Source organism: Xiphophorus couchianus, chromosome 11 (genome assembly GCF_001444195.1).
Source record: "Xiphophorus couchianus chromosome 11, X_couchianus-1.0, whole genome shotgun sequence".
NCBI lineage: Eukaryota > Metazoa > Chordata > Actinopteri > Cyprinodontiformes > Poeciliidae > Xiphophorus > Xiphophorus couchianus.
This window is the reverse complement of record NC_040238.1, coordinates 8147752-8172500: the sequence shown is the minus strand read 5'-3', so window position 1 is coordinate 8172500 and position 24749 is coordinate 8147752. Positions and strand designations below refer to the sequence as shown.

Below are 24749 nucleotides of genomic sequence, written 5' to 3'. Positions count from 1 at the left end.
AAAAATCCTATCCTCCTTTATTTGAACTTTCTCTTCTGAGTTTGGTGAAAGGAAAAAAGAAAAATAAAGGCTATTTCAGAAAAAAACAGTGATGAGGATCTGAAGAAAACTTGATGAGGATCTGATTATTTTTGAAGCTGTTCATGTGCCCTCAGGGGAATTTTATACCTTTCTACTGAGAGTTGGAGAACATTGTGTTGGTTTTATATTTTAAGCTTTAGTTGACCACCAAATCCAGCTTGATGCAAAGCAGGTGTTATCTATTTTGCTGTATTCAGGTTGAGCGGTGCTCCAGCGCTGTGTGACACCAGCTGTCAACCATTTCACCCCATCAGGGCTGAGGATAATTCCTGCTAACATAATCTGAGCATGCTGCAGCAGCTCGCAGAGAAATGTTCTTGCCCCCTCCCCCCTCAAAAATCACTGAAAGGACGCGGCCAACTGTAGAGTCTGTCTCACAGGAGGCAGAGCCCAGTCTGTTTTACATTTCACACAACGGTGGACTGCAGAGGAAACACAGAGACAGAAAGGAAGTAATGTCTGAGAGAGAGAAAATAAATCAAAGAACAATCAAAAATCAATAAATCAAAGAACAGGAAAACAGAAAAGATTTTGAAACAGTTCAATCTGTCAAATGGGAATATTTTTTTTCCTGCAGCTTAAAGAAGCGGAAGGAGTGTAAAAAGTGACTTTGGATCTTATTCTGCCTCTGTGTATGTCCTGGCCTCGCTAAGCACTGTGACTTTTAGCAGTAACTCAGCTATACGGGTAGATAAACACTTTCCCATCCGTCCACCAAGAAGTACTCCATTTGGTTCTTTAGCAGGGTTTAATGAGAATCGTGTAAAACTGTAACACACAAAGGTACAGAAAATGAATGCCAGCTAGGCTAACACATTGGGCTGACACAAGTAAAAATGTCCATCTTCACATAAACATGTCAATGGGTTACAAATTATGATTTATATGACAAGCAAATTAGAACAGTACTTACAGACGATGCTGTTTTCCCCTTTTCACACTTAGATTAAAGAAAACACAACAAAAAGGGCTTCTTTCAGAGCACATGGATCAGCAGGCCTTCTTCCTTTCTGGTAAACAAGTTGTAGTGATAAAAGTGACCACAAGATGGCGTCAGTGAACCAGCAATAGACAAAATTATAACATTTGCCACTAGGTGGCCTCAGCAGATGAACTTAACATTGAATAACATTAAATTAAACAGGTTTCACTACACTCCCCGCCTGGCGTCTTTAAAAGATGCCACTAAATCAAATGTCCACATTACTAGGTGTCAATAGAAGAATCAATTCTGAGATTGGTCGGCTGAATGTCTTTACATCCTGATGTTTTGCAACTTTAACATCCACTTTTCTCACAAGCCCGTCCTTGCTGGGGTATGTCTTAACAAGTCCCATGGGCCACTCGTTGCGCTTAGCAGTGGAATCCTTCAGGAGGACAATATCTCCTTCCTTGAGATTTGTTTTCTTTACGAGCCACTTTTGACGACCTTGAATGGTGCAGAGATATTCTTTCCGCCATCTTGTCCAAAAGTTGTTGGCTAGTATCTGAACTTTCTTCCGTTGACTCTTGAAGACGTCCTTCTCTGTCAGGTTGTCTGGAACTGGAGGAGGAGCTCCTGTTTTCTGAGTAAGAAGCATAGCTGGAGTTAAGACCAGTGGAGCTTCAGGGTCTGTGGAAATTGACACAAGGGGTCTTGCATTAACGATAGCTGTGACCTCTGCCATGAAGGTCACCAAAACTTTGTGGGTGAGCTGAGGTTGCTTCACATCTAGGAGTAGAGCATCTAGAATGCGGCGAGAAACCCCAATCATTCTTTCCCAAATTCCACCCATGTGGGACGCATGGGGCGGGTTGAATTCCCATGTGCACCTTTGTTCTGTTAGATAGTCTTTGATCATGTTATTGGCATCTTGCGGTGATAGTTTCAGCTCATTACAGGCGCCAATAAAGTTGGTCCCTCTGTCAGACCTGAGAGTTGCTTGGCTGGTCCGCGGAGTGAAAAGAATCTCTGGAGAGCATTGATAAAGCTTGAGGCAGTCATTGTTTCCACAACCTCAATGTGGATGGCCCTGGTGGATGGCATGTGAACAACACTGCCCACCTTTTGTTGTTTATTTGGCCTCCTCTTGTACATTTTGTCACAATCTCACACGGGCCAAAGACATCCAGGCCCACATATGAGAATGGTGGGTCCACTTTGAGCCTTTCTTCAGGTAGGTCAGACATAAGCTGTTGTTCTGACAGTCCACGAAGCTTTCTGCAACACACACACTTGTGAATGATGGTGCTTATGAGCCGCTTACCTCCAACCAACCACAGTCCACTGGTGCGAACGGCTCCTTCTGTTAGATGCCTTCCCTGGTGTTTCACTCTCTCGTGATGATGACGCACTAGCAGAGTTGCAATGTGGTGTTTGTTGGGTATTATGATCGGATTTGACTCGTTTCTTTGTAACATAGAATGCTGCAAACGTCCTCCAACTCTTAGGAGCCCCTCATTGTCGATGAATGGATTGAGTCTGAGAATAGGGCTGTTCTTTGATAGACTTTGGTCTTTCCTGATTGCAGAGATTTCCTGTGAGAAGCACTGTTGTTGCACTGTGTGAATGATCAGTCACTCCGCTTTATCCATTTCTGAAGATGAGATGTTGTTGCAGTAACACCAACTTCGACAGCTGTTGCTGTTTTTGTTTGAGAAGCTTTGAGCGATGTGAATGAGTCTGGCAACCGCTTTCAGGAGAGATTTCCAGTTGGAAAAACGTTCAAAGCGACTTGAAAATAGTTTGTGAGTTGATGACTCTGTTACCACATTGTTCACCCTGACCTTTGTGTCATCATCTGGATTGATAAGCAAGTATTGTTCATCTGAACCAATCTTTGTCGAGTCCGTGTCTGTGAGGAATCTTGGTCCAGTTAACCAGAGGGTGTTGACAAGCTCTTCTGCTGCAACTGATCTCGAGACACAATTTGCTGGATTGAGTTTGGTGGGCACAAATCTCCACTGATTAGGCTGAGACACTTGTCTGATGCGCTGCACTCTGTTATTGACAGTGGCCTCGGCTTCTGATGTGAAAGACAGCACTGCATCGTCCATGTAAAAATGTTTCTCCACTGACTCTGTTGTTTTGCTGCCATAGACTTGCTCCATTTCCTTTGCTGCCCTCCGTAGGCCATAAATGGCGATTGCAGGTGATGGACTGTTCCCAAATATGTGAACCCTCATGCGGTATTCAACCACTTCGTTCCCTGGCTGATTGTCGCGGTACCACAAAAACCTGAGCATGTCTCTGCACTCTTCTTGAACCACAAAGCAGTGGAACATCTGCTCTATATCTGCTAAAACTCCGATTGGGCCTATTCTGAATCTCATCAGAACTCCAAGAAGACTGTTATTTAGGTCTGGACCCTGCAGCAAAACGTCATGCAGTGAGACGCCGTCAAACTGTGCAGATGAATCAAACACGACACGTATTTGGCTGGGCTTTTGCGGATGATAAACTCCAAAAGTGGGTAAGTACCACCTTTCCTTTTCTTCTTTGAGTGGTGGAGCAAGCTCAGCGTGATGATTATTAAGCAGCCTTTGCATAAACGCAAAAAAGTGCCTTTTCATTTCAGGTTTCTTCTGAAGATTGCATTCCAGAGAGGCAAAACGTTTCTCTGCATATTCTCTGTTATTAGGTAGCTTGCGACGAGGATGCCGGAATGGGAGAGGGGCGACCCAGCTATTTGAATCATCTTGGAGAAAGCCTTTTTCCATTATTTCCAAGAAGCGTTTGTCTTCAATAGAGGGAGCTAACTGGTGGTCATGAATTGTTCTTGAAAACACCGAAAGTGTGTCTGATGTTTCTGTGTACAAGTCTCTTACTTTTATTTTGTTCTCACACCCTAAAAATGTAGGTCTGCCACTGTCAGATATGTATGTCTTCATGCTGCTCACTGTTGGAGGCCCATGCATTCCATTGACACAGACATCACCGTCTACCACCCAGCCAAGATCCAATTTTTGTGCAAATGGTTCATTATTCAGTCCGTTTATCTGTTTCCGTACTTTGTGCACTCTCAACAGGTCTCTTCCTATCAGCAGGAGAATTTCAGCATTGGGGTTGAGAGGAGGGATTTCTGAAGCTATTTTGTTCAGGTGGTTGTGGTGATAGGCCACTTCCGGTGTCGGGATTTCTTTCCTGTTGTTAGGGAGATTGTCACATTCAATCAATGTGGGAAGCTGCAGACATGTTTCTTTGTCTAGAGACTCTATCACATAACCATGGGCTCTCCTTCCATATGCTTGTGTTGCGCCCATACACGTTGTAATGCTGTAAGGAGCCTCAGTGCCGTGTATGTCAAACTTATCAAAAAACTCACTTCTTGCCAGGGAGAGATTGCTCTGGTCATCCAGAACTGCATACATCCTCATACTCCTCTGCTGTTGACCTGAGGGATACACGTTAACCAGAATAATCTTGGAACACGATTTACCACTTTGTTTTTTGGCGCAGACTTTAGTGCAGTTTGAGCTTCTTTCCTGTTTCGTCTCTTCCTCCCCGCAGTCCTCTGCACACGGTGGGGGCTGACTTGAGGATTGAACCACGCTTGTTCCACTGAAATGCATGGCACTAACATGTTTGTCACTTGCCCATTCCAAACATTTGATTGGAGCTTGACAGTTTTTGGCCATATGACCTGTAGAAGCACAGCAGATCATGTGTTCTTTGAGAAGTTTTTTGCGTTCATCAAGAGTCATTTTAACAAATCCTCTGCACTTACTCAACGGGTGCGGTTTGTTATGGATAGGGCATTGTTTTTCTGGGTTAACAGGGATTTTCTCTGTTGATTTGACAGGAGTGCTTATTTGATCTTGTGTGACATTTGTTTTATTGACAGCAACTGGGTGTCTGACTGGTGCACATTTTTCCTTTCTCTGAGGAGCACACGTGAGTGAGAGAGTCTTAAAACTTGGATCATTCCTTACTTCAGCTTCTGAGCACACAAATTCTTTGAAGAAGGAAAATGGTGGGAAAGACACATTATAATCTCTTTTAAATCTAGAACCTTGTGACATCCAGCGTTCCTGTAGAGGGTAGGGGAGCTTCTCTACAATAGGCCGGACACCTCTAGCCGTGTCCAAATAGGCTAAACCACACAACTTGTCACTTTGCTTTGCAATCTGGAGCTCTTCTAGAAGATCTGCTAGCTCTTGAAGTTTGTGGTTATCTCTGGATTGGATTTTGGGAAAAGTTTCAAGTCTTGAGAAAAAAGCATTTTCAATTGCCTCTGGTGAGCCATATATTTTGTCCAGTCTTGCCCATATTGCTTTAAGTCCATCCATAGGCCAGTTAACATTAACTGCTCTTATTCTGGCCGCATGCTCACTTGACTCCTTGCCAAGCCCTTTCACCATCAGATCAACTTTTTCACTAGGTGTCAGCCCTAGTGGTTCTATAGCACTGATGAATGAAGCTCGCCATGCTTCATAATGTTATGCAGTGTCATCAAATTTGACTAGACCAGATGTTATGACTTGGTTGCGTGCTAAAAACCTTGCCAGGTCAAATGTGGGATTTCCTGAGTTTACGTTAGAGGTAGGGACAGCAGTTTTCACATTAACGTTGTGCATTGTGTCACCTCCATGGTAAGAGTTAAAGTTGCGGATTATTCAACGTGCCCTCCTGTCACATCTGGCTGATGAATGGGAAGAGACTTGAATTCATCTGATGCTGCGTATTGTTGCGTGGTTACAGCAGCAGGCATAGGTACTGTATATTGCTGCATGTTAACAGCATTGGGCATAGTGTTAGGTGGGTGTGAGTGAGTCCATTCATCCTTGTAGTTGTACTGACTGAAGTAAGATGACTGCTCTTTTACATAGTCTTCTGTCCTTTTCAGTGTTTGTATGGCTACAGGGCTGCGCTCGGATGTCTCACTGTATTTTCCTTCTTCTATGTCTGCTGCTACTGCCTCAAATACTTTTGCTTCAGCATTAGCAGCTGTAACTGCCTTTTGAAGAGTGAGTGCACGCAGTGATGCTTCAAGTTTTACCTTCTCAATCTGAATATATGTCTCTTTTTCATGAAACTCCAATTGAACTTTAGCTGCTTCAGGCTTAGCTCTTGCTTTAGCTGCGGCCAAACTGACTGAGGAGCACGTAGATGACCGTGAGGCTACGGAACGGACATGGTACACTGTACTTTGAACCATGTCCTTATTTGATTGCTCATCACTTGCCTTCTGTTCATTATCTTTGTTGTCCATGGCTCAGAAGTTGTCTTTTTCCTTTGTCTTTTCTGCATGGGATGTCTTTTTACTACGTCTTTTTACTGTCCTGGCCTCGCTAAGCACTGTGACTTTTAGCAGTAACTCAGCTATACAGGTAGATAAATACTTTCCCATCCGTCCACCAAGAAGCACTCCATTTGGTTCTTTAGCAGGGTTTAATGAGAATCGTGTAAAACTGTAACACACAAAGGTACAGAAAATGAATGCCAGCTAGGCTAACACATTGGGCTGACACAAGTAAAAATGTCCATCTTCACATAAACATGTCAACGGGTTACAAATTATGATTTATATGACAAGCAAATTAGAACAGTACTTACAGATGATGCTGTTTTCCCCTTTTCGCACTTAGATTAAAGAAAACACAACAAAAAGGGCTTCTTTCAGAGCACATGGATCAGCAGGCCTTCTTCCTTTCTGGTAAACAAGTTGTAGTAATAAAAGTGACCACAAGATGGGTTCAGTGAACCAGCAATACACAAAATTATAACATTAGCCACTAGGTGGCCTCAGCAGATGAACTTAACATTGAATAACATTAAATTAAACAGGTTTCACTACAGTGTATGTTCACAATTAAAAATTTAAACAGCACAGAATTTAGAGAATTAGCTCATGTTCATAAGTCTGCAATTCATTTTTGACATTAACCGTCCAAATTTTTAAATGTCTCACATGGATTTAAATAGGCTAAGCCCAACAGGATGAATGCTCAATTATATTGGAGCTAAAGGGTTTGTGATTCTAGGTGTATTTGTAAGTCCAGTGATCAATCAGAATGTCTGGATCAATCCAAGTTTTTCACAGGGAGCTGCACTTCACCTGATTCTTTCTGCTGCGCTCCTATGGGATGCATGCAGAAGCTCATGTGAGGTTGAAACTTTAGGGTTTCAGTTTTTAGAAATTCAATACTCTGGAGGAGATAATGGCAACTGTTTTCCACATTAAGTGTCAAAAGTCAATATATCAATGTACAGCAGTTATTTCCTCAAATAAAAAAAATTTCATGTAAGGTCAAGGAAGTAGAAAGAAACTTGTTCTCTTCAAAATCTTCCAAAAAATATCTGAGGGATATAGTATTATTATTATAGTATCATTTAAAAAATAACTCGCCCTTTATACTTACGATCCATGGTTGTTTGAGTTTTGGGTGACATTTATATTTTGTGTTCTATTACTGCTCATTTTTCAAAAAATAAATAATAAATAAATACTGTATTTTCCGCACTATAAGGCGTGGGGCACTTTATATATGGACCAATATTGAGCCACAACAGGTCTCGCAACTACGGTAAACAGCAGCCGACTTCATTTTCCCCCGTAGAAGAAGAAGCGCGCGGTGCATGCTGGGTTTTGTGTAAAGACCCCAAAATGGCTCCTATTAAGAGACAAGCTTATGACGCAGAGTTTAAGCTCAAGGCAATCAGTCACGCAGTAGAACACGAGAATAGAGCAGCAGCGACAGAATTTAACATGAACGAATCAATACTGTGGAAGTGGATATATATTGTGATTGCACTAATGTTTGATTTACTGTAACAGTATCAGACTGTTTTTTATGTGTTTATTGAATCGAGGAAAAGTTCCCCTCCACTATATGTAATGCCTTGCTGTTGTTAAAAGATAAACTGTGTCACGAAAATACCACGTCACTTACTTTACCTTGGAGAAAATAATCAAACAGCTGTTTATTCATTTTGGGAATGAACAAAGTTTTCAGAACGCTGGTTTGTAATCTATTAATAAAGTTTGACTGACCTATCTGACTATTTTGTTGACATTCCCTTTAGCGCAGTTCAAGCTAATGGATGCATAACGTAACCCCAGCCTCTGCTGTAGCGTCTATTCTATGCGCCTTATAATGCGGTGCGCCTTATATATGAAAAAAGTTTTAAAATAGGCCATTCATTGAAGGTGCGCCTTATAGTGTGGTGCGCCTTATAGTGCGGAAAACACGGTAAATAAAATTTCCTCACTCAGTAAATAGTTCACACTAAGCTCAGAGAAGAATAAATCCAGTCTCGACATCTATCTTCTTCTGAATCAGAAACAGAAAATGTTTAGCTCCTGTTTTTTTCCTTTGCTATTTGTTGCAAAGTTTCAGTTCAAAGAAACAAATTATTTAGTGACATGCAGTGTCACTAAATAATTCACTCACTATAATTCTATAACTATAACTCACTATAATTCACTCTAAATAATTAGAGTGATGCTCAATTCAATTATATGAATTGAGTTTTGGGTGACATTTATATTTTGTGTTCTATTACTGCTCATATATCAAAAAATAAATAATATATAAATACCGTATTTTCCGCACTATGTATGGACCAATATTGAGCCACAACAAAATGTTTGCAGACAAACTGTTTCTTATTTTTTCCAGTAGCTCTATGAAAGGAGTTGTCCTTTCTGCCCAGCTGCCTTCAAAGGAAGTGTTGATGCGGTCAGTCTTTTCTGCATTTTGGGTGTTTTCACTGTAACAGATACATATTTTTTGCATCAACACAAATCTCCTGAGAAGTCTGTCGCATACAGTGACTGTGGGAAATGTCCTACCACTTATCATCTACATGAATGCAACATTTGCTTCGTGCTCTGTCTTGAGGCTCAAAGGTTCTGAATTTGGCTCATGTGGATCCATCCATCCATCCATCCATTCTCTGTTCACCCTTGTCCCTAATGGGGTCGGGAGGGTTGCTGGTGCCTATCTCCAGCTACGTTCCAGGCGGGAGGCGGGGTACACCCTGGACAGGTCGCCAGTCTGTCGCAGGGCAACACAGAGACATACAGGACAAACAACCATTCACACACAACACACACCCCTAGGGAGAATTTAGATAGACCAATTAACCTAACAGTCATGTTTTTGGACTGTGGGAGGAAGCCGGAGTACCCGGAGAGAACCCACGCATGCACAGGGAGAACATGCAAACTCCATGCAGAAAGACCCCGGCCGGGAATCGAACCCAGGACCTTCTTGCTGCAAGGCAACAGTGCTACCAACTGCGCCACTGTGCAGCCGCTCATGTGGATTGTATTTCAAATTGGATTTGATCTTTGTCATTTCTGTATAACTAATCTATAGCTCAATAGACAGATCTATAGAAAACTATCTTCCATGTTTCAGTCTCATTGCATGACATTAAAAAGGAGTGCCAGCACTTAATTCTTTCCATATGAAGCTCTGAAATCAACTCTAACAATTGTGCCAAAATGAGTGGCCAAATATCCAACTGTGATAGATTGTTGATCTTCAAATGCATATGGTCAATGTGCAACTTGCAAAAAGAATACTTACCCCAATATTATCAAGGGCTTATGTGTATATTCAAAGTAGCATGTGTATTTTATTCAGCGTGGAAAAGTGAAGATCCACAAAAATATGGATAGGGACTTCTGATCAGAACAGTAAACAAAAAAAAATACTTCAGAGGGATTTCTCTCTTTTGTGTAGCCAAGTACCAGCTGTTTGGGAGACACATCGGTACACTAAATGTACCACTGATTCAGCTGCTTGTTGAATCAGTGGCACAACCAACAGTTGTAATTTTAATGAGTTTATCCATCTACAGATTTTTACACTATGATGCATTAATTTATTCAGTTACATTCAATTACCAAATGAGTGGTTAGAGAAGCTGCAAACAGACTGGAAGCCAATTGTGTATTTAATGAAGAAACATGCTGCAAAATGAGACAGGAAGGAAAGATGGGGACAAAGATGAATCAATAAATGATCTTGCATTCCACAAAAGAAGCTGAATATGCCAGCAAAATGTTCTGACCTCACACAAAGAACTGAGGTTAAAAGATTCCAACCAAGAGGCAACACAGCAGAAGAATTTAATGCACCAATTTGTTTAGGGAACTGATGGGATATTCAGTGCAGACAGTGGTGTGTATCTCTGCAGGAAGATGGTGGGGAGCGGCTGATGACCACAAGAGATTTACGCTCATGCAAAGAACACGACTGATAAAAGCTTTATGGACAAACCTGCATCAGTTACAACACTCAACAACAACACAAAGGCACACACCTGCCGTTTCTGTAACAGGCAAACCAAGGCAAACATTTTAGAAAAAAAAAAATTGCTTGTGTCTCTACACAAGCAATTTAGTGGTAAAATAGTTATATTCTGCATTCATTCACCAAGCTGAATATATTTATATTTTCTCTTCTTTTGCAGTGATGAAGCTTTGATAAGAGGCAACATTTTGCCAACTGAAGTTAATGAAGTCAGCAACATTACCTGATGCGCAAACACTTCCCTCAGTGGGAGAATAATCCCACAGCGCTGCGCTAGACGTGTTCCAAAGCCTCTTGTCCTTAATTCTTCAAACCGCCTCCATTAGCCCTCAGATAGTGTCCATGTCAGAGATGACACTGTGATGGAAATTTCCCGATATTTATTGATTTAGTGACCTTCAAAATGTTCTCTCTGCAGAAAATTGAAACTGTCTGCAGCACCAAGTGGTCAAGTGTGTAATCTGTTAAAGTGACAAATGGGTGTCATATTTTGACCATTTAATAAACCAAAACAGAAAATATTTGGTTAATGCGCTCACCTGTTTGTGTTTTTCTATTTGGGTAGATTGCAACAATTTGTGCAATACAAATACCTGAAGCTTCACGCCTGCTCCCTCTAGCTCAGATTATGGAGAATTACAACAGATAAATCATGATAAACAGTGTTTTCCTCATAAAAATATTAGGCTAGTAGAAAGTATAGCTAACTTGAATTTTTTGTTTAGTGCTGTTGTTAACTGAATAGGATGAAGACCATGAGGTTTGCACTGAAGGTAGAACAGCATAAAAAAGCAGGCAGAGAAAAACTCAAGCCTTAATGAATCTGTTGCTGCACTAATAAACAGCATACTGGCAAAGCAGCTAGATGAAGTCAACCTCTTTGGCAGAGTAACACAACATGGCATTCATGCTTGTAAATCAGGCAGAACTGAATGGAGCTGGACTGAATAGGAGGGAAATGAATGGAATCAGTAAAGGCAGGCAGAGATGGAGAGGGAAAATGACACGTTAGCAGAGCCTGTCACCCAGTTTTCAAAAGAGCTTTAACCCAAGTGTGACCTTGTGCACAGACTCACTTTTCTGATGCTGCTGCATAAACCTCTTTTCTGCTGCAAATTAGAAACCCACCATGAAACATTTTGTAAAAAAATAAGGAGCTGCCTTATTTTTCAGTTTTGGTTTGATTGATTTTGGCTGAGTGGTTGGAAATTCATCAGCCAGCTGAGAGGAAAATAAATGGCATGTCCTTTGAGTACCGAGTTCTTTATCGCTTTTACTAAAGTAATTTCTCAGAAAGTTGAGTTGTTCTGATACGTTCACCTGGAGTAATGTCACACTGAGTTTCGCACATGCAAACAAGGAACATCAGTTGGATTTATGCTGGCGTACAGAGTACATGCCTCTTTATAAAGGACATGTTTATTTAAAAGAAGCTTACTGATCTTGCGTAGGTGTTAATTTTAGTGGCAGTTTAAGACAGTGTGTGAAATAATCTATACTCATCTTTTTTAAAAAAACAAAAAAATATACAGGATAAATGTGTGTAGTCAATGATTAAGATTACTTCAGGTTCCATGTCTGTCATTACCAGAAGCAGTCAGGACTTCAGTGGATATAAAGAATGTCCACACAATTTCTTAAAATGTAACAATATTGTGAGGTAAAACAGTTTAGAGCATTTTTAAAGGGGCTGTATTATGTAAAATTAACTTTTTTGAGCTAAAAAAAAAAGCTCAAATGTTATTCCCTCATAAACATACTTGGAATGTTGCTGTGATTCTTTAATGTAAGTTTGAAATTTCTTAAATTTCCAGTGGCAACCATTCAGCTGTGCAAAACGCCTGGGAGAGCCTAGCCCCACCTTCGAGACGAAGCTCCTCCTCAGAGTTGCTGTTTCCAAGCTTCTGAGATCCCACCTCACAGAAGCACCCTCCCCCCCTTACGACTTCCCAACTCAACTCCTTCAGACTAGCCAGCAGCAACTAGCAAACATCTGGTGAAACTGTGCATCAGCTTATTATGAACTGCAATGCTGGTAAAACATTGTTTCAAGGGTCAGATTTCTTTTAACTCCTAGGAACTGCGGTCTTAAAGAGATGTAGGCCTAATTTTAAGGTGTCACATTTTAATGTCAAATTTATTTTGTCGTATTTAATATATGCAGCATTTTTATAACAACTGAACCAAACTTTAGTTTTGCTGTAAAGTGGAAATCACATAATCCTGCTCGTTTAATTATTTCAAAAATATTTTCAAACAGCAGCATAACCTTTTGTCTACATAATTCAACAACAAAGTCTGCTTTAGTCAAAAATAATGAATAAATGTAAAGGCTCTAGATCCACACAAATCTATAAACCAACACTTTACTAGAGCACCTCTTGATTTACTTCATTCAGTTTGATTAACAGCATTTAATGAGTGACAAGTCACTCTTCACTTACTGTGCCACTCTGTGACAGAGCTGACATGTTTAGTTTTCTCAAAACATGGTGCAGTGCATTTTGACCTAACAATTCTTAAGATTGTTTCAACATTTCAAAGGACAGTGTTTCACAAGTTTAAGGGTTCATGCAAATGAAAATATGCAAACCTCAATCTAACTGCCATGTTCCTTTATAAAGAGAAGGCTTTCTCATTGAGTCCTGCCAACCAAGTCTGATTGTTCAGCCTTTTTTCTGATTGTCCTTTCATGAAAATTGCAATTTACTTGCTAAAGAAGGAGCTCTTTACACATTTTGTCTTAGCACTACACACTTTGACCTTGAGGTGAATTTTCTAGTACATCCACTCCTGGGAAGATTAGAATTAAATGTTTCCTGTCTGTGAATAACTTGTTACTGAAGAATGGAGTTTAGATTGTATAGAAACACCTTTATAGCCCTTCCCAGAACTATAGGCTGCAACAGTTGCTTCTCTAAGGACATTGTTGATGTATTTCCACCTTTGTATTGTGTTAACACCAGTGGTGGGAAGTAACAAAGTACAAGTACTTCGTTACTGTACTTAAGTACAATTTTCATGTATCTGTACTTTACTTAAGTAGATTTAATAATGGGTACTTTCTACTTTTACTCCACTACATTTTACAGTAAGTATCTGTACTTTCTACTTCACTACATTTCTACAAAAGTGTCGCGTTACTCGTTACATCCAAGTCGCACTGCTCTCTTTTTGTCCGTTAAACTATGAAGTTCAGGGACTTTAAGGTGGCGCCGTAAAATCCAAGCAATAACTTAGTGTCTGTTGTCACCCATGCCTCCCCCTTTACTACCACGCGGAGCTCCAGACATGCGCAGTGGTTTCCTCTGAGCGGGAGAAGATGTCTAACTAATCGATAATAGCTGCATAAATCATAAGATATGACGACATGTAAAACCAGCAGCGCTTCGCTTTCACAGACGGTGGGACTTTGTCCAACTTTTAGCGTCACTTGGAAGGAAAGCTTAAAGAAAGGTAAGATCTGTGGACGTGATGCTAGCAAAGCTAGCTGTACTGAGACACATGTTGCATCTGCGATGAAAAAAAGTTGTCACTCATTGTGTGGATTCAGGAACGATCCGATTCTTCTGGACGGATCTTTACTAAGGTTGATGGGACTGAAGCCTCACTGAGAGCCGTTCTTTGTTCTTGTATACACTGCAATAGCTATATATAGCTATATATATATATATATACACACACACACACATTTATTTAATTGCCGAATAAGTAAAAGTTGAACGTATGAACACAGAGCATGCTCATTGGTTGATTTTGTCTCCTGCCATGGTGGCAAATATGCAGTGGGAGGGAGGATGAGAACAGTCATGGTGCTCCTTCTGCTTGTTGCGCCGTTGGACAGTGTTCATAGTGTTGTTGTAATGTTACAATTACAACTGTAATTGTAACATAGCAATTACAGTTAATTGCTATGTTTCATGGTTTAATGGTGCAGACAGTTGTGGTTTCTGACATGGGCAATATGGGCAACCGCCCAGGGCGTTATTTTTATAGGGATGGCAGGCGACCTCTGCGGATTGTAGCACAGCGATGAAAGCAAAACAGAATGAAATGAGTTGTAATTGATACTTGTTAAATATGTTTCAGCTTTAAGTATTTATATCTAGGTGTTTTTATGGAAATGTGGATCTTTCAGATCAATCTGAGAACCAATTTTGATAGGTGCACTTCATTTTATTGTGTCATGTAGTGCAGGGCGCTGGTCTTGGTCTCGTGTTCAGTGATCTTGACTACAACTCTGCTACGTGGCTCCTCGATTGCATGTCTTCCCCCCCACACCTTCGTTCCATCCCCTTTCAGTTGGATTTCTTTCTAAATAAATGTCACTAATGAAGTTCATGCTACGTTAGGACAGGAAATAAGATGTTTCCATCCCTGAAATGTTTATTAAAATGGCACATTTATGATGTATTCAAATTAAATACTATCGGCACACTTAATGATATTAGCTATTAGGTTATGTATTCAGCAAGTACTTTTACTTTTAATACTTAAGTATTTTTAAAAGCCAGTACTTTTTTACTTTTACTTAAGTAAAATGTTAATGTGGTACTTTGACTTTTACTTGAGTACATTTTTGCCTGTGTATTTGTACTTTTACTTAAGTACATTTTTTGAGTACTTTCTCCACCACTGGGGAACACACACTGTTTTGCTCCAAAGCAGCAAACTGACAAAACTAATGTTGTAACAGGGGAAATATAGCTAATTAATTTGATTGTTATGAATTTTAGATTCATTAATGCAGAAAAATCTCCCAAGCAAATAAGTCCCTTCAGTTTTCTTGCATGAACAATCAATACAAATGGAATTTGATCAATTTACAATGCAACGTCACAATTGTACAATCCTAAACTTATGAAATATGTTATATTTAGAGGCTAGATTGGCTTCAAACTCACAGTGAATACAAATGTATATGTTAATTTAAAATAGTATTTAAATTTAAATTTGTATATATTGTCCACTGAAATCTTACATATCCTTGTTAGAATGCCATTAGTTTTCCTCTTCTGAATCCTGCCAAACTTTGCAAATCAAATATAAACTAACAAGTGATCAACAGAGACACATTTTTTCTCACCATTCTCCCTGAGGTTGGAGAGCAGAAGGGAAAAGGAGGGAGGAATGCAGACGGAGGGTAAATTAAACGATGTTACTCCTCTGCCTCTGCCTGCTTATCAGCAGCCTACAGATTGAGACAAGAGGAAAGAACATGACTGCCCCACTGCCCTCAGTTTGTCTTATTTGTTGCTTATTGGTGCAGAAAATAAAAGATAAAGAAATCATTGTGTGGGATACATTGAGGCAGGAAGCCCAGTTAAAAAAAGACACTTCTGATTCGGGCTGCCTGTGACATTTCGCCCTTCAGGATTTGCTCGTAGTTATATGCTCAATTGGATGGCTAAGATGGGAAAAAAGGATAAAGTGCAGTATTTAAAAAAAGGACAAGATGTAGTTGTTGGGAAAATGTTTATCTTCAATAGCCCAGTTCTGAAAAAGGCAGTGTTGAGACACAAGTCCTGGTGGCAAAAATTAAAGGGATTATCTTTAATTAATAATCTTAAGGCTTACTTCTTGTCAGACAAACAAACAGTATTAGATTCCAGACTCACTGGCTAATTCAAGTTCATTATGAGACAAAAATAACAGCAACAGTGAAAAACAGAGGATAAATTCTGTACGGCTGTAGGCTGTGTGGTTCAAAAACATTAATCAGGCTTCGGCTAAAAAAAATTTTTTCTCACACATACATAGAAAGGCTCCCAACTGAGAGAAATAACCTGAAGGTTTACAAGCAACAAATAAGATAAGAGCTTTTCAGACTCACCAAAAAGGTTAAAGAAAGGGCCTTTTTTAAATGTCAAGTTTAACTTGGCAAGTCATTCTTTTTGATGGTATCTTTTTAAAAAAGTAAGGTAGTAGTTTTATCCCATAATTCTTTCAGAGTGAAACTCTAAGGTTTTAAATATTAAAAAAAAGTAAAATAGTATATGATTTACTTTAAATCTTAAAACTCAAGTAATGCCATTGTGGAAATCTCATTTGTGTTTTTAGAAACTTAAGGTTAGATCTAAATAATTTAAATAACCTTATCAAAATATATGCATGCAGGAGGATTTTAGGACACTGTATATGTTAATGGTGTAAATTCAGGCATCTTGTCCGGTCAGTTGACCATTCTTGTGTTGTGTCAAGCTAGGCTTCAGATGAAGAGATATTTTTTTCTTTAAAGTATAGATCTCAATACCTTATAGACTGAGATGTCAAACTCCCCTCTGCTTTCAAAAGACTGTTTTCACCTGTAGTTGAGTTCAATGAAGTTACTCCCAAACTATCTACTGCTATTAACATGTCAAAGAACTCCTGTTGATAAGCAGACAAAGCACTGAAGCATATGTTTAAAGCTGGTGTATTACAAAAAAAAAATTATTTTTTTTTACATATTTGTTGGAATTATCACTAAGTTGTGACAGTATGGTATGACAGATTTTCACATTTTATCTTATATTATACAGTTACAACAAAATGATAATTTTTATCAAATATGTTAAAAATATTTAATAAAAATTACATACATACAAAAGATGTTTTCATCATATAATCTAGTATATCTCTACTATGTCTATTTTTCTCCTATTGAATAATCCAAAATGAATGACTTCATAGTTTTTCATGTTTTAAATTTTCACCCTGAATTTCTTTTTTATTCCTTGAACTTCAAAAATGCTTAAGCAAATAAAAAAAATGTCAGGAAAACATGGTAGTAAGTAATAATCTGTTCATTATGGCCCATATGGACAGATTCTGGTTTTTGATGAAAGTCAGAACATCTCTGACACTGTTTTCGCTGTTAATGCGCCAACACTGAACACCGATCACTGAGTGTGTGTTAATTTCTGAATTAATAAGTAGAGCAGAAGGAGAAGTTAACAGTGCTTGCACCTAAGTCACTCCCATTTAATCCTCAACTAATTTAACTTGTCAAACTGCCACCTAAGAGGTTCATCCTGGTTTCATCTATTAGGATAAGTGAGACATGAGGTTCAGAGTCATAGAGGACAGTTAAGAGTTAAACTGGCAACTGCTGGCAGAGCCTTGACAGTCTCATGTGTGTCCGAGCAGCATACTCAGCAGGAGATTATTGCGCCAATGCCTGCGGGGCCGCCTTTGCCTAAATTATTTCAGACTAGTTGTGTGTTTGTGTATAAGTCATTGTGTGGGTGTGTGTGCAACATTGTTTTCTTTTTGTTTGTATGAAGGACTTATCACCCTGAGGCGGCAAGTTAATCTATTATTGAACATTGCTGCTAAACCCATTAATTAGGACTTGAGGTTGAGACGAGTGAATGGCCCAGCGAAGTTCAGTGGGAGTCCAGCTAGCAATCCAGTGACATAATAACCAGACAGGGCTTTAACATGCAATTTTGAATAACCCAATCACTCTCTAATGGGATTCAACATCTTAACATGGCAGGAACGTCATTGTTTGATAAAATGGGAAAAGGGAAATTTTAGAAACCTTATAGCTTCAGTATTGTGTGAAAAACATCCGCCTCTGGGTTTGTTCTTATATATTAACATAATGTAATCTTTGAGAGTTTAAAATCTACCAGAGCAATCAAGTTTACCCATTACCTCCTGCCAATGGGGCTGCTGAGGTAACAACATAAGGAAGAAACCGCAGACATCCCTATTTGGTCATACAACAGTTGTCTATTTATCTCCCCGGTGGCAAAAAACAACCTTCAGCAAATATCATGCAGTGTCAGAAATTGACATGGAAAATCATGCTGTGTAAGAATATGTGGCTGACGCCTCGTTATTGTCCTCTTTTGGCCCATCAATGAGCACTTCCACAGCTACATTCTGTTAGACCCAGAGGTTTCCCAACAAGTCACTCTCCTTTCGATCCTCAAACAGGATCTAACTCAACCTGTCCAGGGTGACCCCGCCTCTCGCCCGGAGCGTTAGCTGGAGATAGGTACCAGCACCCCTCCCGATCTCACTAGGGACAAGGGTGCTAGAAAATGGATGGATGGATGGAATATTGGAAAGAGAGCAGTAGTTTTTAGCACAAGTGTTACAAGTTTTGAGAAGAATGGCATGAAATCCTGCTTTAAACAGAAAATGTGTGCTCTCGAATTAGAGCAGAAATATTCCCCCATATTCTCGGTCCAACATCGAAATGGTTGCCACGGGAAATTAAAGGACTTCTCAAACATGCATGAAAGAATCTAGGAAACACTTTATTTATGTTTTTTTATGGGGAAATAACATAACACAATGTAAAGCTAAAAAGTCAATTTTACACTACATAAAATGTATATGTAGTAAATTCATTAGTTATGTGTTCAGATGTGGTTTCCCTCAGTTCATTGGGAGCAACTCCAACTACTCCCTGTTAGAAATAGTAAGGTAGACTTTACGTTTCAATATGACCGCTCCTCTCTTAAGCAATAGTAAGTTGTGATGGAAACATTTCTTTTACAAGACACACACATAAAAGTGCATTAAAAAATCAATGGTATGTGATTGGTAATGCTAAACTGAACAAATTAAAAATGGAAAGTGAAGCTTAAAACAATGTTTTTAAGAGCTATCGCAAACGATGTTCATGGATGTTGACATGTTGAAATTCTGACTTCTTAACTAGAACGCTAGTTTATTGAATCTAATGTCAAACCCCAATCTCAGTTCCCACTTCCCAGGTAACTGAAACACAGCATAAGCCCTCTGCAGATCAAAAAAAAACTCCACAATGTTTGACATATCTGCTGTTTCTAATTAACTCACCTGTTTTCACTCAGCTCATTGTCCTCAGCAGTTCTTAAGCTGTTGTTTTTCTTCCCATTCTCCAATTTCGATTAATTCTCCTTCCTTGTCTACCAAAATATGTATTTTGGAGTCCTTGCTTGTTCACAATGCTCACACTTCAGTGAATTGTGTTAAAGTATTAAGTTTAGCTCCTAATTATGTGTTTGTGTTCTACATTGCTTTTTGTTATCCAGTGGATTATTATTATTTATAGGATTAGAGGCTTGCCATGGGGTTTGATCTTTGTTCTACTTTCTACATTAACAATGGCTCATAGATTTTATTAAGGCAACGTAGGTAGTGTGTCAACTGTTGAATAGAGTTGTAATGTGCAGCCATTTTTATAAGTAATTTTGGACACTTAAATTCATGACTTAAATTAATTCATGTACAGGAACTAGTTTAAGTCAATTTACACATTCAGTATTCATTGTTTTGTTATTGGATTGAGAAAATAAAAATACTAAGCATTTATATTTTGAATAACTTTGGAAGATTCCTTTATTTATTGGCAGATACCAAGTCTGACATAATTGCTTGAAATTTTCTCTGAATTTAATTTAATCATGAGTAAAAAATAAAAACGCTTTAGCTAATAGAAATTTCCATTTATTTGTGATGCTGTCTATTTTCCTTTTCCAGTGTAGGATTTTTCTAATTTCCCCAGACTTTGAGCTCAGTCGCTCTCACTGAGCATCACTTCACATAAGACAAACAGTGAATACAAATGTCAGTATGAAGTGTTTGCACACTGAATTGGAGCTCATTCTGTTTCTGATTTGACTGGTTGTCATTCCAGACAAGCAACAATGAAACACGTGTCGGCTGAGTGATGGAAATGTGGAACGACATGCTGAAACATTGACCTGGTCGTTGGTTTGGTTTTCCCTGGGCCATCCTGTCTGTTTGGCAGATGAACGTAAAATACTCAAGCTGTAGGTCAGCATGAATGGAAGCTCTGGAGGATGATAAAGATGATGAAAAGAGTTAATAGAATTTTTTTAAAAATATTCAACTTACTTGTTGCATACTAGTCAAATCGATGAATGGATGGATCTGTCACAACAATGAACAATTCTGCAAGTAGACATGGTCGCAGCTGTGGGCCCCACAGCGCTCATCCTCATTGTCGTCTTTGGGCTGTCTTCAAATAAAGCTTTTTCTAAAAGCCTCAGGTGATGGTAAGCAGGATGTCTGATTGAAGGAGCTTCATTTGGTGTGAAGCGAGGTCAGCTTGGTTGTCAGGGTGCAATGATAAGTGCCCTTGTTGAGTTTGTTGATATTAGAGGACATCAGTTAGGGCCGGATGATATAGTTGAAATAAGGGGTTTCAGATCAGTCCATATTGATATTTATTGATTCTTTTTTTGTTTTGTATGTCTGAAACACTGAAAACCGGTGGCTTGACGTTTCCTGTTTTAGCTACAGTTTTCACTCCAAGCCATTGTTTGTTTATTTTTAAGCATTTATGAGGCATGGTGGCAAATCCTTAAACTGCTGCTGTGCTGGTTACTAAACAAGTTGCTGGGCAACCAAAGAGTGAGTGAGTTGTTGGGTTACTAAAGAGAATGAGTTAGTTGATGCCATGTCATGATGGGTTTAAGGTTTCTAGCCCACATGCAGAACACAAGACAGGAGAGTTGGAATCAGTTTAAGTGATTTATTAAGATTACACAATTATCAGAATGTGGCAAAGTGGTCTGGTCCAGGGAATCAACGGTAACGGGCAGCAGTGGTTCACTGCGAGGGGAAAGAGCAGACTGGTGAGTTCAGGGGTCGTGGGAACATGGAAATCTCAGATAAAACACAGGTTGTTCTTACTTGTGGTGGTTGGATCTGAATCTTGGAAGGTAACTGAGTATGTCCAGGGTCTCGATCTCTTAGTGGGTCCAGGAAAAACGGAGGAGTGCGGCGGAGAACGGACAGGTAGGCTCGGGTGCAACGGAGACACAGAGGAGTGGTGCGACCGCCAGCCGTGGGATCCAGGAGATACTTGCAAACAACGGAGAGGTGAGTCTGGGAACTCGGGCAACCAGTGGGTACTTTCCACGGCGTCACGAGGGAGGTTCTGAAACCAGGAAAACTGCCAGGATCTAGTCAGCGGGTCCAGAGTGTCAAAAGGATCACCGTGACTGGCAAAACACTCAGGCGACGCTGGACTGGCGGTCAACTCCTAAAGTATGCTCTGCTGATGAGGGTAATCGATGACAGCTGAGGATGATGATGACACCACCGCACTCCAACCGGAACCTGTCGCCATCTGGTGGTAAGAGGTGGAAAAGGCGCACAGGAAAAAACCCCACCAAGAGAACCAGAGAACCCCAGAACATAACCCACCTTGCTTTGCTGGCTATGAGAGGTTGAGCTGCTAAAGTCTTTCCTCTGCTTACATCCAGAAGAATGCTGTGCAGTTCTGGTTTGGAGTTCAGAGAAAATTGTATATATTGAATATTTAATATTCTGTCAGACATATTATCTGCTGATTTTGATCACGTGTCTATCGTGATATACATTATTACTAATTCATTGTCCAGTCCTAACATATAAGCAGTCAGGACAGATGGGTCTGAAATACTAAAAGAAACACATGTTTATTGTTATAGGTAGAATTCAAAAAGGTCTATGTCTCTTTTCTTTTTTAGAGAATTAATTCAATTAGTTTTGTTTAGCATTTTAGTAAGAAACAAGAAAAGGCTAGAATTTTTCATCCAAGCTTACTCTGCAGCCAGCTGACCAGAACTGAGCCACAATAGATAAGAGAGGGGCATTCCTGTGTTACTCTATGCTCCAACCTGCCAGAGAACATTCTTTCCAACTCTCTCTTTGGTGTTTCATAAACCCGATTTTGAACTGCAGGAATGGCATAAAGTACTTTAAACCAACACTTTTTGAAAACGCTTTTTGCTTCGCCTTCTGTTAGTTTTTGTTTTTTTCATTCATGTTTTTTTGTTGATAAAACTGCACCTACCTTTTCACTACAATACTCAAAAGAAAGATGTGGTTGCCAGAAACTAGAATGGGGAAACCAAACACAAGTAGAGCTTATTGATTTCACACAGTCGTTTGACAAAAAGTGTCGTTTTGACATAAGCAAGGAATCACTTCATCAGTTCCCTCCATGTTTTACATCTGGACTCCATCATGGGGATGTTTTTGACCCTAAACACAAATAACTACAAACACTTCCTGAGGCTGACAGCATCTGTCAACCCCTCTGCTGCCTGATTCCCTCTGATGACGGACCAGCCTGTCATCCCAGCAGGCCAGCAGAGTTAATGCTGACAGACAGATACCTCGTTAGCATTATAGCCACTGCCAAAGGGCGAGCATCTATTGTTAGCGTGATAGCAGGGCCTTGGAGCAAACGGTTATTCTCAGTGTGACACCACTCACAAGGGCCAAAGTTGTTGAGAGGATGTTACCTTGGGCCATAGGGCTCAGAGGAGGGAGAAAGGACGCCTGTCACTTTGGTCCTTATGGATGAAGAGTTCAGTGGTGGGAGCATTGTGACTAGTGTAGTAAGAGGTATTTGCCAGTAAATTTGGAGTGCAGTCTTGCTGCATAAGGTTGAGCTTTAAAGATTGTTTCATACGTTGACATTACCTTGAAGCACCAATCTTGGTGAATGCTGGTACTGAAACGTCAACGTAAAAACCATTAATAGCCCAAACTACTCAACCCAGTTATTTGGTGTCCGTTTCGGTTAAAACCGCAGTAAGCTGTAGCATAGCAGAGAGCAAAAGGTCAATTGTGGGGATTGAGCACTGTGTACACATGCGTAATTGATCGTGCTAAGATCTTCCTCCTGGATCTGTTATGAGAACTTAGAAAGATTTTTGGATCAAGTTGTATGTTGTTTCCATTTATCACTATATTATTTATTTTATTTTTATATTGTTGTAGCTCCGAAATACAAAAACATAATCTGTGTGTCTGTACCACAATACCCCAACTAGAAAATGGATTAAATTCATTCATAGTGAGCCACATGAAACTGCTTTTTAGTCATAATTTATGATTTTGAACATTTTTGTATGATTTATAAAGTCTAAGCTTATAACATTTTTAAACCAGGCAGTTTTTCTTGGTCTAAACCTGTTTCCTAGCCCTGGTCCTCAAGGCACACCACATTGCATTTTTTAATATTTAGTTTCTCTTCTATAGGACACTTAATCTTCTGCCTCTTAATCTGGCATTAATTGAAATCAGTCATGCTGAAACAGAGAAACATCTATAGGGCATTATGCCTTGAGGACCATGGTTGGAAAACCTGGTCTAAACATCTTACAAATGCATCAGCATAATGTTGACTATTATGTAGATGAGGTGTGAGTGTAGCCTTGATACTGAAAATCAGATCGATTGCTCAATGGGATATATTTGATTTTGCCTTTCTTTTCAAATGATTAGACTTTTAAGTCAATAGCTGTCTAATGCAAGCAAAAACGATTTCAAGCTGTAGCAAAAATCAAGTCTATGAACATTTATAACATATTTGGTACCTTTAGTTGTTTTCAAATGGCACAAAATCATTTTAGTCTTGGCAAACCTAGGACTGAATATAATCTGTTTCAACAGAGCTTCCTGTTGCAGAGGAGATATTTACTGCTCATAACCTCATAGATAAATGCTTACTTTACAATTGTGATTTTTTAGGATATTTTTCTCATACTACTGCAATGATCTTTTGCTTTGTAAATTTAACTTCTGATTCAGTGTCACAAAATCAACACAGAAAATCTTCATCATTTTTCTTGATTCTGTATGAACACAGACTGTGACTCATTATCGGATGACTAAACCTTGTCCTATACAAAATGCCTTTAGTTCTGAATGGATTATCTCACTTTGTGTTGTATTATTTTAAAATAAAGTCTGTTAAGCTACATCCTGTAAGCTCAGACTTCACTCTCTCTCCTGTTTCCATCTCTACTGTGACTGCTTATAAAAGGCAACAGCGCTTTTAAACAAAAGAACATTTTCTGTCTCATTGAGTTTGGGCTAAAATGTTAACTTTTCAAACAAGATATGTGAATAACTGAATGAATGACCTTATTAAATCACTTTTTTTTATATGCACTTTCTTTATCTGTATGAGCATTATGAGATTAAGATGGTCTTTGGGATGACGGGTTGTCCTTAGAACATTAAGATTTATAGCAAGTTCTTTTTTATTGACAGCTGCCTCAGCCTGTCACGGTCAGCAGTCCTGGACATCTTGTTGCTTTCAGCAGCACGGAGGCTTCTCTGCTTTAGAGCAAATTTTCTGGGTGACAACATATAACCCTGCACACTTTAATTCAGCCTGAATTCTTGAGAAGCAAAACATAAGACTTTGGTTTACACAATGACTTGTGCTGCTTCAACAGCAAGTATTGTTTTGTCTTAATCCCAGTCTGTAAAGGACCTCTGCATGAAGTAATTTGATTATTTCCATTGTGGGGGTGAAGATTTGCTATCAGGAAGCCTTTTGTGTGAGAAGAGGGAGTGTGCTTCATCAGCTCCACAGCAGTGGAAATTTACATCAGTTTACCATGAAGATAAGGCCTCTTTATCCTCTCCAAGTGTACCATCAAATGGAGATTTACTGTTCAGTGTTGCAT

The 24749-nt window shown here is 39.4% G+C and overlaps 2 protein-coding genes and 1 long non-coding RNA gene across 6 annotated transcripts in view; 1 reads left to right on the top strand and 2 right to left on the bottom strand.

The window, feature by feature from the left end:
- Positions 1-24749, top strand: part of LOC114152892 (glutamate receptor 1-like) — a 143931-nt gene that overhangs the window by 15227 nt on the left and 103955 nt on the right. The gene's annotated exons all lie outside the window — the stretch shown is intronic.
- LOC114152893 (uncharacterized) lies at positions 819-6748 on the bottom strand. Its single transcript, XM_028031028.1, has 3 exons — positions 6617-6748; positions 995-6471; positions 819-849 (listed from the first exon to the last, which is right to left on the bottom strand). Exon 2 carries the CDS (start codon positions 5419-5421, stop codon positions 2638-2640), a length of 2784 nt encoding a protein of 927 aa, XP_027886829.1. The 5' UTR covers positions 5422-6471; positions 6617-6748; the 3' UTR covers positions 819-849; positions 995-2637.
- LOC114152895 (uncharacterized) lies at positions 20793-21473 on the bottom strand. The gene is made up of 2 exons (XR_003597238.1): positions 20968-21473; positions 20793-20886 (listed from the first exon to the last, which is right to left on the bottom strand). It is a non-coding gene; the product is annotated as an uncharacterized LOC114152895 (long non-coding RNA).